General features: G+C 38.2%; 1 protein-coding gene across 1 annotated transcript in view; it reads left to right on the forward strand.

Moving 5' to 3' along the window:
- The first annotated feature begins 2367 nt into the window (after positions 1-2367).
- LOC134227143 (protein commissureless 2 homolog) overlaps positions 2368-17260 on the forward strand; it is an 81702-nt gene continuing 66809 nt past the window's right edge. Inside the window, exon 1 of the mRNA XM_062708444.1 lies at positions 2368-3287. Within this exon, the coding sequence (XP_062564428.1) occupies positions 2861-3287 (427 nt within the window). The 5' untranslated portion in view covers positions 2368-2860. The remainder of the gene's footprint in view (positions 3288-17260) is intronic.

Genomic DNA, 17260 nt, shown 5'->3' on the forward strand with positions numbered 1-17260 from the left:
AAAGCTGAATATTCCTTCCAGTATTTATTTCCCACGTATATTCAACATTACGGTTATCAGTTATGGTAGTCCCTCGATGACCGTAATAGAAGAAAAAAATTTAACTAATTGGATTTACACAATATGGGTATCAAACTTCATGATTTTCAAATAAATTTTTAAATATGATACACTCAGATTTGTCTCTTGTTTAACAAATCACCAGGTTCCGAAAGTCCTTGAAAACCCGGAGGAGCAAGCAAATAAGGAAAGAAATTACATATTTTTACCTTAGACTTTTATTAACTCACAGTCGATTAAGTTATTAAATTACTCCTGAGTAATAAAATTGTTCTATTCCTCATAGATTAAGCATTGATTTTGGCGCCCCCTAAAGACTGACGCCATTAGCGGGGGCCAGGCTCACGTTACGACGCTACTCACAACCACCAAACGTCAATCCAAACCTTGCGTGAAAATTTGCCACCATTTAGAATACATTTTCAGTACATTGATGTGTCGGATCCGCAATCGATGCCAATTTTGCAATAAACTATTGCTTCTCATAAAATGTTGGTCCTGAAAAAAACCCAATTTCTTTTCACAGTGCACCTAATCACTAATAGCAATCAAGTTTTTTTTCTTTGAAAATTTCTTTCGAGCGCTGTTGCTGTCGGCGACGGCCTCTGGGTCTAGATTATCCGCCAGCAGTCCAAGCTGTTATTATGCGTCTCGAGAAAACACAAATATTGCGGGTTCCTGCTAGTTGCCTCTCAGGTAATCGCAAAAGCCACCATGCCATGCATTTGCCATGAAAAACACTCTCTGTGTGCTCAGTGACTCCGGTGTTCTCTCACTAATACAATCCAACACTGCTGTCATTTGAAAAAAAAAAACACGTGGTTTTGTTTTCAGCGTGAAAATTCTCCCTATCTTTTAACCCGGTGGCTATCTTGACGTTTACCTTCGCAGTCGAGCCTGCGAGCGTAAGACCGCCGGTATTCTAAAAAAAGATAAGCGTGACAATACCGACGTCATCATTGCGACAGTACTTTGCGGCCCTCTTGTTCGCTCTCCGAGAAATCTTGATTGAACTGAGGATTTGAGCCCAGTCCGTAGATTGCACAATTTTGATGTCTGTGCTTGTGATGCACATACGGTAGTGCCAGGTGAAATCCAATCTTGCCATAGATTAGCGCTTTTAACCCATTGTTATCAATAGTTATACAAAATCTTAGAGAGTTCGTTGATCGATTTATACCAAAAAAGGGAATTGGTTTGAATACGACCTAGATATTAGCTAAATACCGTGGGGCATCGAAATCCATACACTTAAACACCTCAATATGTGAAAAAAGGTCTGAAAATTGAAAACGAATGCAAATGAAACGTTTATCGTTGATACAGGAGCACGAAGGACTCTATTTTCAAAAGTGTTGCGCATTTACACATTCGAACAAAAAATATGATAAACTAATGAATTAAAGCAAAGGATCAAAATCCTTACAGCTATTTTTTAACTAAATTTATAAATTGCAGCAGAGTAATAGACTAAACTACCACTGTAAATAGCTAAAAACGAACCTTTGATTTGTATTCCACTTATCTTACTGTATTAATCGAATCAAAACGCACTTAGTTTTAATGCAATTCTCGCTTAACTTTTCAAAAGGACCTAAGTAACATTTTTTTCATGAAATTATTTGAATACTGCAATCAATAGCTTTCATGTTGTTCTGTTAATTGCGCTATTCAAATAATTTCTCTCTTAACTTTTCAAAAGGACCTAAGTAACATTTTTTCATGAATTATTTGAATAGCGCAATCAACAGAAAAACATGAAAGCTTTTGAATGCAGTACTCAAATAATTTCATGAAAAAAATGTTACTTAGGTCCTTTTGAAAAGTTAACCGAGATTTCATGAAAAAAATGTTTCTTAGGTCCTTTTAAAAAGTTAAGCGAGAATTATGTTCTACACGCATAAAGATGGCGCCACAAACTATGCGTTTGGTGGGTGTCGATTTGTTTTTGAATTATTTTGATTTAATTTCAAAGCCTACTTTGCATCTCAATGGCTTAAAAGCTTACTGTATATGAACAGGATTAGATAAATTATTTGTAAATTAATTACTTCAAATCCCCTATAATTTATTTATATCTCTTGAAATGGACGGATCTCGGTCCCCTACGGTACTTCCTGGCCACTTTTTGTGACGGTTAATCGAGAATACGTTGCCGAGACATTAGCTGTAGGATTCTCAATGTAAGGAATTTTGGCATTTGCAGTTACATAAATTTGTTGAAATATATGTGATAGGTACCTATCGAATTCAAAGTGAATTGTTTTCCACCATCCAGTGCAGTTTGAACCACCATCTCTTCCGAAAACTGCCAGAAGAGAAACCGGCCGGGCGCACACGACCAAAGGCGAAAATGCCACTACAACGGATTGCAACAAACAACATCACACACCGACCAGAACAGAGCATCCCGCCGTCGCGTCGTCGCGCCGCCGCTGAATGACGAATACCAGCGAGCGCCATCAGCTGCCACAGTACTTGCGCACATGTCGCGTTGAGAAGGCGGTATTCTACCGAACGCTCTCGCAGAAAACCGTGAATCGTGAAGTTATTTTCAATAAACACAGGGAAGCGAAATCTCGCATCCGGTGGAATTCGATAAAAGTCGTGATCCGTAATTATAATCAAGGTGCACCGTGTCTTACCGGAATTAGGCGGTGAGGTTGCACTGATTTCGGTGATAAGACGTGTCGTTTTGAGTGTCTGTAGAAAGTGATAGCTAACCTTTTATTCTTGGGGAATCCATCCGTCCTAGTGATACGAGAGGGCAGTGATTAGTTTAGTGTTGAACGAAGTGAAAATGATAGACGGTTTGGATTCGAAGATAACGTTCGAGATACCGAATCATTTGGATTTCGATAGACTTATTCGCGGAAACAACTACTCGTCGTTTTGGCAGAATTTGCACCAGCAGCATCAGGAAGCCGCGGCCCGAGCCATGGCAATGAGTTCCCTCGGGTTAGGTGTCAGTGGCAGTGAGCCGCTTCTAACAGGTGATTACAATAGCAGCGAATTCAACCTGTTGAATAGCTTGCAAAACTTTGCTGGCCGAGCAGGTCCCATCGGATTCGCTGCAGACGGGAGCGAACAGCTGCTGGATCCCACATACGAGCGGTTCATTGGAGACGTATGGGTGGGCATTGTGTTGACCCTCATGATTCTGTCGTCGGTGTTCTGCATGTGTTCCTGCTTCCTGTATCACAAGTTTCGACAGTGGCAACGAAGTGGTAAGTGAGTTTGGCGGATGTAACCACTCTCAATCGATGATGTTTGCTTTTTCTATTATTGAAACGCTGTCGATGGGTATCGACTGCGGTGAAGATTTCTGTGTGCTGGAATGCATTCTTGATCAAAGGAAGATGCGCCTGCTATGGAATAAAAATTGGTTTCTGATTTATCCATTTTTGATATAATCGAATTTCCATAAACTTCATTGTTGTACATTGTCCTATATCGTTTGCCCAAATTAAATGATGAAAATAAGAGAAAGTAGCGTAATTATTTTTTAAAAAACAATAGCATATCTATTTATTGTCTGTACCCGTAATAAGTCTTCCCCAGTGGACTATGAGAGGATAGTGAATAATTTAACAATCGATACACGCCTACATACTGGCTACAGCTGTAAGAAGAAATCTTCCATATAGGAATAGGGGGGAGGCGGGGGATGGGTAACTTGCCACTCATACCGAATTTCTGCCGACAATGAAAAGATTGCGTACCTAACGTACCTAACGAGTGAACTTTGTAGGTAGTTGTTAAAGGATTTGATTGCTCTCACTTCCAAACAAAGTCCCATATTAGTTTTTGTTAACTATTTCTTGTTGTTTCTTTAGGATTGAGTTTGAATTACAATTCAACACAGTCCTACAGTTTCTATAGAAGGAATTGATTCGGAAATACAAAATGCGAAGCCCGCTTGAGTTTGACAGATGAATCATGAGAGCAAATCAATAAATTATTTGGTGGGTAACGCTAATTTTTATTACTGTGGTTGATGTCGATTTAATCGTGACTTCTACTTCTGTCAATGAGAGTGAATTAGAAACAAATTTCAATGTTGATTTTTCAGCGCTAACTCAATAAGTAATTTATTCGTCGTCATGTCATACAGTTTAGAAATGTCCCTCGAATAGCTTCTTTAATTCATAACATGTATTCATATGAATAACAATCGAAAACATAAAAATGGAACGCTTATATGGCTTTGTTTCTCATTTTTGAGATTTTTTCAGTAGTGTGCACGCATGATAGTACTAAAAACAAAAAAACAACATTAGGCTAAAATTTGTTCCTCTTGCGTATATAATTAGTATAGGATTATGTTAGGGAGCGTCCATAAATTACATAACGCTTAGAAGGGGAGGGGGCGAAGTGTGACGATCCATACAAAATTTTCAGATGTTTCGTACAAAAAGTGTGACAATGGGAGGAGCGGGGGTAGAAAATGCCCAACTTTTGCGTTACGTAATTAATGGATCTTCCCTTATAAGTAATGGAACAAATACCCTATACCCAAAAAATAAATCTCACAATTATTGTATAAAATCTTAGCATATACAATTCTGCTTGGGTTTAATACAAAACATGTAAGCTTTTTATACAGATACTGTATTAAAATAATACAAAATTGTTAGATTTCAAATATCGGTTGTAATTATTAGAAATACTAGAATAAGAGATCGGCGAAGACGCCATCTTGATTCCAATCGAACCGTCAAAAGCGGTTCCATTTCGACTAGGGATCCTACATTCAGAGATATGCGAAAGCGGCCATCTTGAGCCAATCGAGCATTGAGAGCTGTCAGAATCTGAGCCAAATGAACTTTGTTATTTTTGCGGATTGAAAGGTATTGCTATTATAATGAAAAAGATTTTACGAAAAGTTTTGTCGAATAAACAATTTGTTTTACATTGGCAAGTTGAAGTAGTCTAGTTTATGCATGGTACTTTGTTCATTTGTATTGCACTTTTCTTTTAATGATAATGCACTGTTGGACGTTAGATAACGAAATCTGAAAATGCCATTATCCGCAAAGTCATGTTCGAGCTCCAACATTTTGCATCACGGCAAGTGCTGGCAGCGTTTGTTTACAAAAGTAACAGCGTTGCTAAATCGTCTGGAAAAGTATTCGCACATCTCTTAATATAGGATCCCTAATTTCGACCATAAGAAGCAAGCAAAAAGTTCAAGTGCTGCCAGTATCATTTTCACGATTTCATGCATTTGCATACGTTGCCATTTCGACAGTTTTTTACTCCGCTGGTCTCTGGTTATAGGGTTGCTAGTAATTATATTTACCGACAAAAGGGACAAAAGCTTCCAATAAGGTCGATGTAGTTCCGTTCCTCTGCCCTTCTGTCGTTGATCGACTTTTACGAAATCCTGCCTAGAATTGGTCGACGAAGGATTCTTCAAGTCTCAGTCTGTTAAACAGAATACGCGACAGAATTTTTGCACCAAGTTCAGAAGGGTGTTTAATTAGCACAATCTAATCTGTGCCCTTTCCTTTAGATTTTTATATACATATGAGGCCATCCGGTAGACAGTTCTTCATTCTCCCATATTTTTGATTAGTGGTTCCACAACTTGACCGTCGTCGACTATGTCCACCCCGCTCCTTAATATATTCTCGTTTCCACCGTTCAACAAATCTTTGATGTGCTTCTTCCACCTGGCTGCCACTATAGTTTTAAATGTCACCAGATTCCCCTCTCGGTTATATTGCACATGGCGGGCACTGGCGTAGTCTTGTGCAGCGCGCCATTGACAGTCGCGTAAAATCTCCTCGTATCGTTCCTATTCGTATGCTCCAGCACTTCAGCTTAATAGTCCAGAAATCGTCAGCGGCAGGCAGCGCTCGTCGTAATTTTGCCCGGCGGCGACGTCTACGACGTCTTGGCTAATGGCAGCGTGTATCAGCGTACCAATATTTTATTGCATTTAATGGTCGGGAAATTTCCTTAGCAAATTCTACGAAATGTCTTAGGATATTCATCGAAAGTTCCCTCAAGGAATTTCGGAAAAATTCGGATATTCTTCGGGATTTACTCAACAAATTCTTTCGTCAACATTTCCTCGGGAATTTATTCGGAACGTCTCGGCAAATTATCTTTATAATCACTTTAGGAAAAGTAAAGAGTAAAGAGTAAAGAGTAAAAAGTAAAAAGTAAAAAGTAAAAAGTAAAAAGTAAAAAGTAAAAAGTAAAGAGTGAAGAGTAAGGAGTAAAGAGTAAAGAGTAAAGAGTAAAGAGTAAAGAGTAAATAGTAAAGAGTAAAGAGTAAAGAGTAAAGAGTAAAAAGTAAAGAGTAAAGAGTAAAGAGTAAAGAGTAAAGAGTAAAGAGTAAAGAGTAAAGAGTAAAGAGTAAAGAGTAAAGAGTAACGAGTAAAGAGTAAAGAGTAAAGAGTAAAGAGTAAAGAGTAAAGAGTAAAGAGTACAGAGTAAAAAGTAAAGAGTAAAGAGTAAAGGGTAAAAAGTAAAGAGTAAAAAGTAAAGAGTAAAGAGTAAAGAGTAAAGAATAAAGAATAAAGAATAAAGAACAAATAATAAACAAAAAAGACAAAAGAATTAAGAATAAAGAATAAAAAATAAAGAATAAAGATGCACAGAGAAGAAGGGAGAAGGTAAAAAGATGGAAGATTGAAGAAAGAACATAGAAGAAGGAAGAAGGAAAAAGTAAGATAAAAATGGAAGAAGGAATAATAATAAAGCAAGAAGAAACAAGGAAGACAGAGGTAAAAAAGGAAGAAGAAAATGGAAGAAGGGAAAGAGAAGACGGAAGAAGGGAGAAGGAAAAAGATGAAAGATTGAAGAACAATATAGAAGAAAGAAGAAGGAAAAAGTAAGATAATGATGGAAGAAGGAATAATGATGAAGCAAGAAGAAACAAGGAAGAAGGAAGACAGAAGAAGGAAGGATAAGGGTGGAAGAATTAAGAAGGAAGAAAGAAGAAGGAACAAGAATGAAGAAAAAATAAAAGGAAGAAGGTAAAAGTAAGAAGGAGGAAAAAGGGAAAAGGAAAATGAAGGAAGAAAAAACAGGACGAAAGAAGAAAAAAAGATTAAGAAACAAGGGACAAGGAAGAAGGAAGAAAAGAACGAAGAAAAAAGGACGAAAGAAAAAAAGCTTGAAAGAAGAAGGAAGAAGGTAGAATGAAGAAAGTATAGAGAAAAAGGAATAAGGAAAAAGAAAGAAGAAACTAGGAAAAGGAAGAAGGTAGAGGAATTTTTGTCTGCTGGCCGTGAAGCCAGAGTTGCTTTTATTCTCTCCGCGTGTCTCTATATAATAACATCGTCTCTGGTGGAAACTAAAAAACTGAGTCGAAACGTCGGTACAAAAGGTCGGAAAAAAATTCGTCGAAAGGTCGAAGGACAATAGGTCGAAAGTATAAAAGTCGAAGGATAAAAGGTCGAAAGGACAAAAAGTCGAAACAAAAAAAATGAGTCGAAAGATTGAAGGACAGAAGGTTGAAGGGTAAAAAAATCGAAGGTTTTAGAAAGCAAAATACTGATTTTGTGCGAAAACACAAATTTGTTGGAAGGTTAAGTATACTCTAAAGAATAGCGTCTATATAAGGCATAAATCGTAAGAACAGCCTATGATTAATAGAATAAAACCTCCAATATAAGGCTTTATCGTACAACGATTCTGTCGGTCATCGAATACGGTAGTTTTTGTTTCCAATCCACCGCAAAAACTTACGGTTACATTGCTAGCTACAGGCAAATCCTGACCTAACGAATACCTTCCTCATTATCCAACTCCGTGGTACTTATGAGGGTGTCGCTAAGTCGGTGGCCTCTCGTTAAGTAAGTACTACATCAACACTTCCTTCCTCTCCCTAGTTACGGTGAAGATGGGCGTGGCCAGGAGTAGTAATCCTCATGCTTTTGTTATTTTTGTTTAAGACTGGAATCAAGGACTACTCCCCTTCTTGATTTCTGATAGCATTCTAGATAAGGATCTCAAAAGTAAAACATGAGTATCACTAGTGTCCAATCTACGATTTACACCGTAACAATGCTAATGCTAATGCTAAATTTTCAAATATTGTGGATCTGGACACTTATTTGCATCCATAAGATTCAATTTGATTTAATTTTTCAGAAATTGTTGCACTTTTCTAAAATTAAGTCGTTCTAGAAAAACGGCTGAAGCCACCACAAGAGTATTTCCTGAGCAATCTCATTTGCTACTACGATCTCCGTTAAGATCACTCCTGACGGAATCCAAGATTAAAAGTGCTCGCGTTTTCGGGGACACACCACTCGATTCAGCGGCGGCGCACAACTGTCATTTTTGTTGATTTAGCTTTGCTGCGTCGCAGCATGCGTGAAATAATAAAAATGACAGTTGTGCGTTGCTTCTGTATCGAGTGGTGTGCCCCCGAAAACGCGAGCACTTTTAATCTTGGATTCCGTCAGGAGTGACCTTAACAACGGCTTTCAACTGGAGTAGTAATGTATGGAATAAAATTTTGAATAAATTTCTGTCTAGAGCCTTCTTCATAAAGTACTCAAAAATCTTTAGTATTACCAGCTATTGCGAATAACCGCCCAGGATGCAGATGTTTTACATTGGTCCTATTTACTTCTAGGGGTGCTAAGGACGACTTCAGGGTGCATGAACCAACGATTACCTGCATTTTCATCCAACTCCATGAACTTTGTAATGGTGTTGTTGAGTCGGGGGACACTCTTTAAGTAAAGATCTGCAATTGACGATTTAAGTTAACTCTTCAGACACGTATTTCGGCCACCAGTACTTCACGGTCGTACTCGTCGGTCGGTCGGTCGCGGTCTCGTACTTCACTCTATGTTACATTTTTTATTCAATGGAAAAAGAAGTCGAGTCAAGTACGAGACACTGAAGACTACCACACAGTTGTGGTCGAAATACGTATCTGCAAAGATAACGAAAATTAACTGGTGGAATTAAATGGACAGTACTTAGTTCGTCTTAGATGGTTTAATACATTCCACTAAAAGAGCTTAATATATTTTTCCAAAAAAAAGATGTTAGTGCAATAAGTTTTGTTCGTACTATTCCTATTAATTTATATATCATTTATTGTTAATTTTATTTTCTCAACAAACTATTCTTATGTTGAAGCATTACGAATCTACTGATTCGACTGAAGTTTCGACCATCTTTGAGGATGGAATGTCCACATAGTGCAATACTGCGTCGCCGCATTCAATTCCCATATGGACATCAAAAACCAGTTCCATTCCAATCGAGCATAAATAATTTCGTGTCGAAGAACTTCCGCGTCTGTTTCATGAGGCGATTCTACACAACGAATCCATGACTCGAACTATTCCAAGCCTTTGCTGGAATAAAGGTGTAAGTAATAAGAGACAGAATTCTCTCCATCGATTTTACATCTTTAGAATAAACCTGATAGTCATCGGGTTGGTTTAGCGTGATTAGCTAGCCCAAAACGAAAATTACCCTTAGGTGATAAAATGTCAGCAAAACTTCCGGCATAAGCTCTTATTTCTGTTGTTGTTGTACCGTCAATATTAGCGCCAATATCATTTTGCATTCATATAGATATCGGCCTGCCACGATCAGTGCTCTGCGAGAACCTGAAAATCGCGTTCGCTCCGTGCGTCGTCGTCGTCGTCACCAGAATCTCTCTTGCTTGCATCTCGGAAGGAGGTTCAATTGACCTTGGATCTATCGACCGGTATCTTCACGTGGACGGCGTCGTCGCCGTTGTTAGCATTGTCGTTATTCATTGGTATGCATGAAGCTTTTTGAAGCATCTAGCGGCTTAGCGACCACTGAGCGTATGTTAAATAGGCGACTGCTGTGAGTACTTACGGCTAATAGGTAATTATCAATTTACCGGTTGTGAGGGAGTAGGGTACTGAATCATGGTTTGAACTGATTACAGGTGTTTCTTTGTATCATCTGTGATTTAGGCTCATTTATGCTGTCTATTTTCTACAGAATGTTGTCTGCGGTATCACGATAATTTTATTGTACAGATCAAGATTTCGAGCTTCAAACGATTGGAACTTTTCTAATTTGCGAATAAATGCTAATTTACAAATTAATTAGTTTTTGTTTATAAATCGGGTTTACATACCAATAGTTTGTTGTGTGCTAAAACATGATCTCTTACCCTAATCGATGATTACCTCTCGTTTTATATTATTAATGAGCTATCGGAGGGAGTGCACTGTGTGTGTAGGGGTTAACGTTCGATAATGTTGATTTGCATCAGCATTTTTCATTCTTTGTTTATTTAGCCTTTTGCTCTTAGTGGAGTTATGAGAAATTTCCAACTGATTTAGAATATGTATATCATCACTGGAACTAGGAAGATAAACATGCTAGTGTCGTATGACATTTAATCCGTCATTAGTTTGGATAGTTGGATTTTTTTGGAAGGGAATTTAAAATCATTGAACGTAAATAACTTGGAATTAAATTTGAATTGAGAGTTGAGGAACAGCAGATCCTGAGATGAACCAGCCCAGGACTGAAAACCTCTTTGATAAAGAAGAAAAACAGTATTTCATTTCATGTTTCACATTTTTACAAACTAATGCACAATTAAGTATAGAAATAGATTCACAATATTTGTAGACACAAACACAAAATCAGTTTCTTTTTGCGACGACTTGCTATATTAATTTCATACAATAAAATCTTGCACTCTATTGTTGGGTATACAAACAATATTTCAAAAGCTTCGACTGCTCAACAGAATGCCATTGAAACTTTGGTATATTGTTAAAAATTCAAACACATGCAAAAAAAAAATAAAAGAATTTTTACAAAAAATCTTATATTCTTTCGATGTAATTTTTGGAACTGAAAAAATGCCCTAGCGTCTATAATTCACTGAATCTCTCTTCTTAATCTGCTCGGAACGGAAGAAAATGCGACGTAAACAAAAATACGAACAAGCTTTGACAACGAAGGTATTATTCATAATAATTTTTACTTGATTGAGAAGATACATTCACTCATTGAACATCATTCTTAACACTTCAAAATAATACAGTAATTCCTGTTTTTTCATTATTAGGGTACTTCGTCAAATGTTGAACGGCTAATTTGTTTGCCTATTGTTGAACGCACGTTTATTTCTTATGGGCGTTCAACAATATACGAAAAAAATAGCCGTTCAACATTTTGCATTTTCCCCTAATTCATTTATTTATGAATATGAATCAGTTTATGTCTTGGAAAGTGGATGAAAAATGCGTGAATGGTACCCATTTTTTTTTATCGAAAATGCTTACAGAATCCACAGTAGACTTGCGACGGAGGGTGAAGGTTTGAAATTTATTTATTTTTTCTTTTTCCATAATTAAATCTATCAGAAGTAGAAAAATGCTTGAATAATATTCAGTATACGGTTTCCAAATAGAATAAATTATTAGTTTTCTGTGCCGGGAGTCAGTCCATGTGCAATAACAAAATATCTTATTTTGGCTGGACGGAAAATTCTTTTTTTTTAAATCACAATTTTTACGTTTTAAAATGCTAATATCTTTCTGGGTTTTGAGTAATTCTTATAACGTTTTATTTTACACTAACATACATAGGTCATACATACATAGGTCTGTTTTGTCTGAATTACAAATATACATTATATTTTACAATAGATACCAGCCTTTTTAAGAAATTCTAATGTTTTTTTGAGTTGTTTAATGTTGTCTCCAATAGCGGTGTACAAAGAGTCAGCGATGCCATACTCGTTCCGAATGTGGTCATATTTTCTATAGTCCAATATGATGTGTTTAACCGTTACTGCTTCTCCGCATGTTTCGCACTGCTCAGGTTCTGTGCCATGTGTTAAAGTAGTATGGCCGATCCTGAGGCGGGTAATTACCTACTGTCACGGCGTTGAAGATTCCTTGAAGATGTCCATTCAAAAGGAGATGTTTTGATTTGTCGTAGCTTTGTTGTACATCTGTTCCATATAGTGGACCATGAGTTCCACAATGAATGACGCACCAGTCGTTTAAAATCAGGGTAGGGAATGTGAGGAGTTACTTCAAATGTGGGACAACTTGTAGCTTGCTTGGCAAGTACATCAGCACGTTCGTTGCCAAGTATACCAACATGAGCTGGTATCCAACAAAGATGCGTGTTACCTTTACTTCTCGCTAGACTTCGTCGAATTTGAGTAATCCACGGATGATTAAGATTTGTACCATGGACAGCAGAGAGTACGCTGCGTGAATCACTGAAGATTACTAAAGGTGCTGGTCCAGAATATTCGGTTATAGCTTTAAGAATCGCCCATGCTTCAGCGCTGAAGATCGATAGTCCTTTAGGTAACTGTATACTCAAGTCGCGATCCGGGTGATGAATGCCACAGCCAACTCCAAGTTCACTCACAGAACCATCGGTGTATACATGTATCCGTTGCGAGTATTCATTTCTGATAATTTCTTCGAACTGTAACCTTTTTGATATTGGGGGACCATGGTCAAACCGGGGAATGTTAACATTGCCTGGCATCAGGCTCCAATCTTCTTTCAAAGAAATTCCTCCAATGATAATGTTGGGTATATCCAGATTGAGCATGTTTGCAGCTTCCATAGCCCGGAGATAAGGAGGGGAGTTGACATCAATGCGCATTCGTTCCTGTTGTCTCATGACGTATAGAATAATTTGTCCTTTCGCGTAGAGATCCAAAGGCAATATTCTAGTGTCAGCTAAGACGCTTTCAATCGGACTGGATCGGAAAGCGCCAGTACAGCACCGGATAGCCTCATGGAAAATCGGAAATATAGGTTTTAAATCTGTTGCACTTATAACAGGGACTCCATATAACAATTTCGGGAGAAGTGCAGCTCGAAGAATACAGAACATTGTTGATCTGTCTGCACCTAAACTTTTTCCGCTTAGACATTTGACCAAGTTCAATACCTTCCGTCCTTCTGTTTTAGAGGTCATCACATGTTGTTTGAAGCATAGCCGAGAGTGTAACCATATTCCTAGCACTTTGTGTACTTTAACAAAATTGATAGATTCATGCCCGTAGTTGAGAGGCGGCTGCTGTTTTTTGTGGTACCGCTTATAACAAATATGCATGGCGACTGTTTTAGTGATCGAAATGTTAAAACCTGTTCTTCTACTCCATAGGACAATTTGTTTGAGAACTTTCTGTAATTTGCAGCGTGAGTGAAGAACATTTAAGCTGATTACACCGACGGTTATATCATCAGCAAACATCTCCAACAAAGCAGCGTCCTTCACGTATTTTCGGATAGAGTTCACAGCGAGGAGAAAGAATGTTACGGCTAACACCGATCCTTGAGGTACTCCATTTTGAAGTACCTTTGTCGAAGAGATGTATCCGTTGTAGCAAACCCTAAATGTGCGTTCTTCGAGGAACTTATTGCAAAATTTTGCCATCCTTCCACCAATGTTAGCTTCACACAGTCCTTCTAAAACCAAGCGACGCCAAGTTCTGTCATAGGCCTTTTCGATATCTAGGAATAGAATTTCAGCGTGCTCCTTGTTCTCCATTGCTTTCCGTCCAAATTGTTCTATTTTCGCCAGCGTATCCAAGGTTTGCCTTCCTTTTCTGAAAGCAGCTTGCTGATGGCCGAAAGTGTTCTGTTCTTCCAATACGTCCATCAATCTTCGATTTATCATCCGTTCGAATAGCTTGAGGACGCAACTGGAAAGATGGATAGGGTCGGGATCTGACGACCAAACTGGCACAACCTCACACAACCCTACTTCATTGAGCGCCGTTGCTGATGAAGCAAGTGTGCAGGAGCCGGACAATACTAAATACTCATCCTACTTGGTTGGCATGTGTACAAAAATACATATGAGAGAGTTAGTTCTGAAAATGTATTGCGAGAGATCGTCTGGTACCTGGTGCTGGGAATTTGGTTTCATCAGTACCCGCTAAGCTGCGGTGGACGACGGAGGTCCTTCGTAGCTTAGTAGGGAAAGCACCTGACATGCGAACTGGGGTCGTGGGATCAAACCCCACCGAAGGGGCGGTTACCCTCCAATACCTTTTACGAAATAAATCTATCACATGTTGTACATATGCATAATCAAGTTTCAGACATAGTAATTAATTTCCACTCCGGGTGGCTTAATACCCGGCATATAGGCAATTAACTTTGAATGTACCAAATAACCCTTCCTGTCGTTTAGTCGAAACCATTCGGCGAAAAGCCATTTGTTCGAATGTCGCTTGGCCGAATAACACGGTAAGCCATTTGGTGGAAAAGTTTGTCCGTTGTTTTGTTGTTTCGCTGGGACGAAAGCGACATACAGCGAAAAGGGACATTTGGCCGAGCTCGTAATTGGCCAATAAAGTTGTTTGCCATAGCATCCTTTTAGGCTCGGAGGCCCTCCTTAGCCTAGCGGTAAGATGCGCGGCTATAAAGCATGCAAAGGGTGGCTGGGTGCGATTCCTGGTGCCGGTCTAGGCGATTTTCGGTTTGGAAATTGTCTCGACTTCTCTGGGCATAAAAGTATCATCATGTTAGCCTCATGATATTCGAATGCAGAAATGGTAACTTGGCTTAGAAACCTCGCGGGTAATAACTGTGGAAGTGCTGAATGAACACTAAGCAGCGAGGCGGCATTGTACCAATGGGGGATGTAATGCCTAAACTGCCCTTTGGCCGAAAATGTCGTTGTTCCGAATAGATTATTTAGCCGAAAATGCCCATTGGTCGTTTTGTTGAAGGAGCCATTTGGCCCGAAAATGACCTTTCTGCGAAACACTCCGACACTTTAGGTCAGATGTCCATTTCGATGTCCATAATTTTCCCTTTGGCCGAAAATGTCGTTATTCCGAATAGATTATTTAGCCGAAAATGCCCATTGGTCGTTTTTTGAAGGAGCCATTTGGCTTGACCTTTCTGCAAAACACTCCGACACTTTAGGTCAGACGTCCATTTCGGCCGAATGGCTAAATGCCAAACGACCATTTAGGTAAATTGAGCTTGTCGGCCAACTGATGAAGGGGGAGGGAAGAATATCAGTGTGGAAGCTGATATATCTCCACAGCTTCCACACTGATATTCTTCCCTCCCCCTTCATACGGGAGCTTGGCAGAAGGAAGGTCGTGCGATATATGCCATCACAAATATTGCCCTCCGCTCGCTTTCAAATCGACTTCTATAAAAACATTCTTCATGCCTGCCGTATCCTAACGGAACTATCAATTCTATACTTTCGCCTCTAATGCTATCATGAACATGTACGTCCGAATTTGGAAGATGATATTAGCATTTCCATATCATTGTAAATCGTTTAACTTCACGTAGAAGTAACACACACGAAATCATTAATTTACTGTATAAAATGTTATCTATTCTTTAGAAGACAACATTTTCATGAAGTAGGAAAAATGGTAATGTGGTCCTTTCTTCAGAAATAGGCGTTGGTAAAGGTAAATGGTTTAACCCTTTATAAGGCAGACGAATCTAAACAATAAATTAACAAAAACAACAATAGGACACAATGTTGACATGGTATTAAACTCAAATGTATGTTTGTTATACATTAAACAGTTCAGAAACATTGAAAAATTGGTGGCAATATAGTTGCCACTGCCCGTCAAGCGGGATAACATTGGTGGCAATATAGTTGCCACTGCCCGGCAAGCGGGAAAACAGGCAACAACAAAAATAAATAAACGATTTTTGAAAATTAGGTTTTACGTAAAACCAGTCAAATTACATTTTTTGGTGAAGAGTCCTAGTCGAAAAACGCATTATAAGTAAAAAAAAAATTTTGGAAAAAAACACAACTTCGTCAAAAATCCAAAAACCAAATATACAGAAAGGTAATAGCCTATTCAGATTGGGCTATTTATGACTTTGTTAAGTGAGAGGGTATCCAATTATTACGAGGTGTTCAGACTGCAGCAAGGTAATATATCTTGACGTTTACATGTTTCCTCATTTGCACGCTAATACAGGGTTGAATTCAAGGAGAGTTTTAAAATTTAATTTGCGAAATCAAGCATTTGTGTGGCGACAATCGAACATTTTTTTCTGAACAAAGTTTCTACGAAAAAAATATTTAAAAAAATATGAAAAGGGATTTTCGAAGAATATTTGAAGCTCTCATTAAGGATAATGAGCGAAGCTACATTCATTAGTTGGGTGCGCCGTTCTTCGGGGAATCAGACTATTCCTCAATTTATTTTTAAGTTTAAAAAGTATGTTGATTCTGTACTATGATCGAACGGAGATTTGATAGAAAAATTTAGATACTTTTGGGAATTCTCACAAATAAATAAAAAAAGGACGATTGGACCAATTTTCAAGAAATATTATCGAACTAAAATGTATTTCCACCAGTATCTCCATTAGGGTGGCTCAAATTAGTATGGGAAAAACTTTGTTCAATTTTTTTGATGGGCCGCCGTCTTATTCGGTTCTATTTGATGCCCTGATGCTCTGGACAAAATTTCAGCCAAATCGGTCAACGTTTGGGCGGTGCTAAATTCGTTGGAAGTTTATATGGAAAAATGTATGCAGAAACATCCAAAAACAGTAAATTGCAGCTAGACTACACAACTTACGATGAAGCACTATGATACTCATTCAGATCTTGGAGAATTTAATACAGAATGTTATGCAGAAAACCGCGAGCAGATTCGAGTTTGCCCGGCTAAGTTATTAGCATTTCTCTGCAGTGGGGTTGGAGCAAATTTCGTTTCTTTTACCTTTGAAAAGAAATAAATTCACCCCTACAACACTCCTGTAAAATGCTAATATCTTTGCGTAATAAACTCTAATCTTCTCGCGGTTTTCAGCATAACATTCTGTATTTTATTTTACAAGAACTGAACGAGTATCATGGTTCTTGATCGTAAATTGTGCCTTCCAACTGCAAATCACTATTTTTGGATGTTTCTCCATACATTTTTCCATATAAACTTCCAACGAGTTTAGCACTGCCCAAACGGGCATCAAATAGAAACGAATAAGAGGGCGGCCCATCAAAAAAATTGAAAAAGTGTTTTTTGAGCCACCCTAATCTCCATGTATGAAGGGCAACCCAGCAATTTTTTTTTTCAAAAATGGAAACTGAACCATTGCGTTCTACTCGACAATCAATGATACAGCTTCTAACAAAATCGAATCGTGTGAATGTGATATAATTTAAACTGGATTTTGGATGAATTTATGCATTACCAATCCATGTTTTATTTAAGGTTATTCTACTTTATATATAC

Source organism: Armigeres subalbatus, chromosome 3, assembly GCF_024139115.2.
Source record: "Armigeres subalbatus isolate Guangzhou_Male chromosome 3, GZ_Asu_2, whole genome shotgun sequence".
In the NCBI taxonomy this organism is placed as follows: Eukaryota; Metazoa; Arthropoda; class Insecta; order Diptera; family Culicidae; genus Armigeres; species Armigeres subalbatus.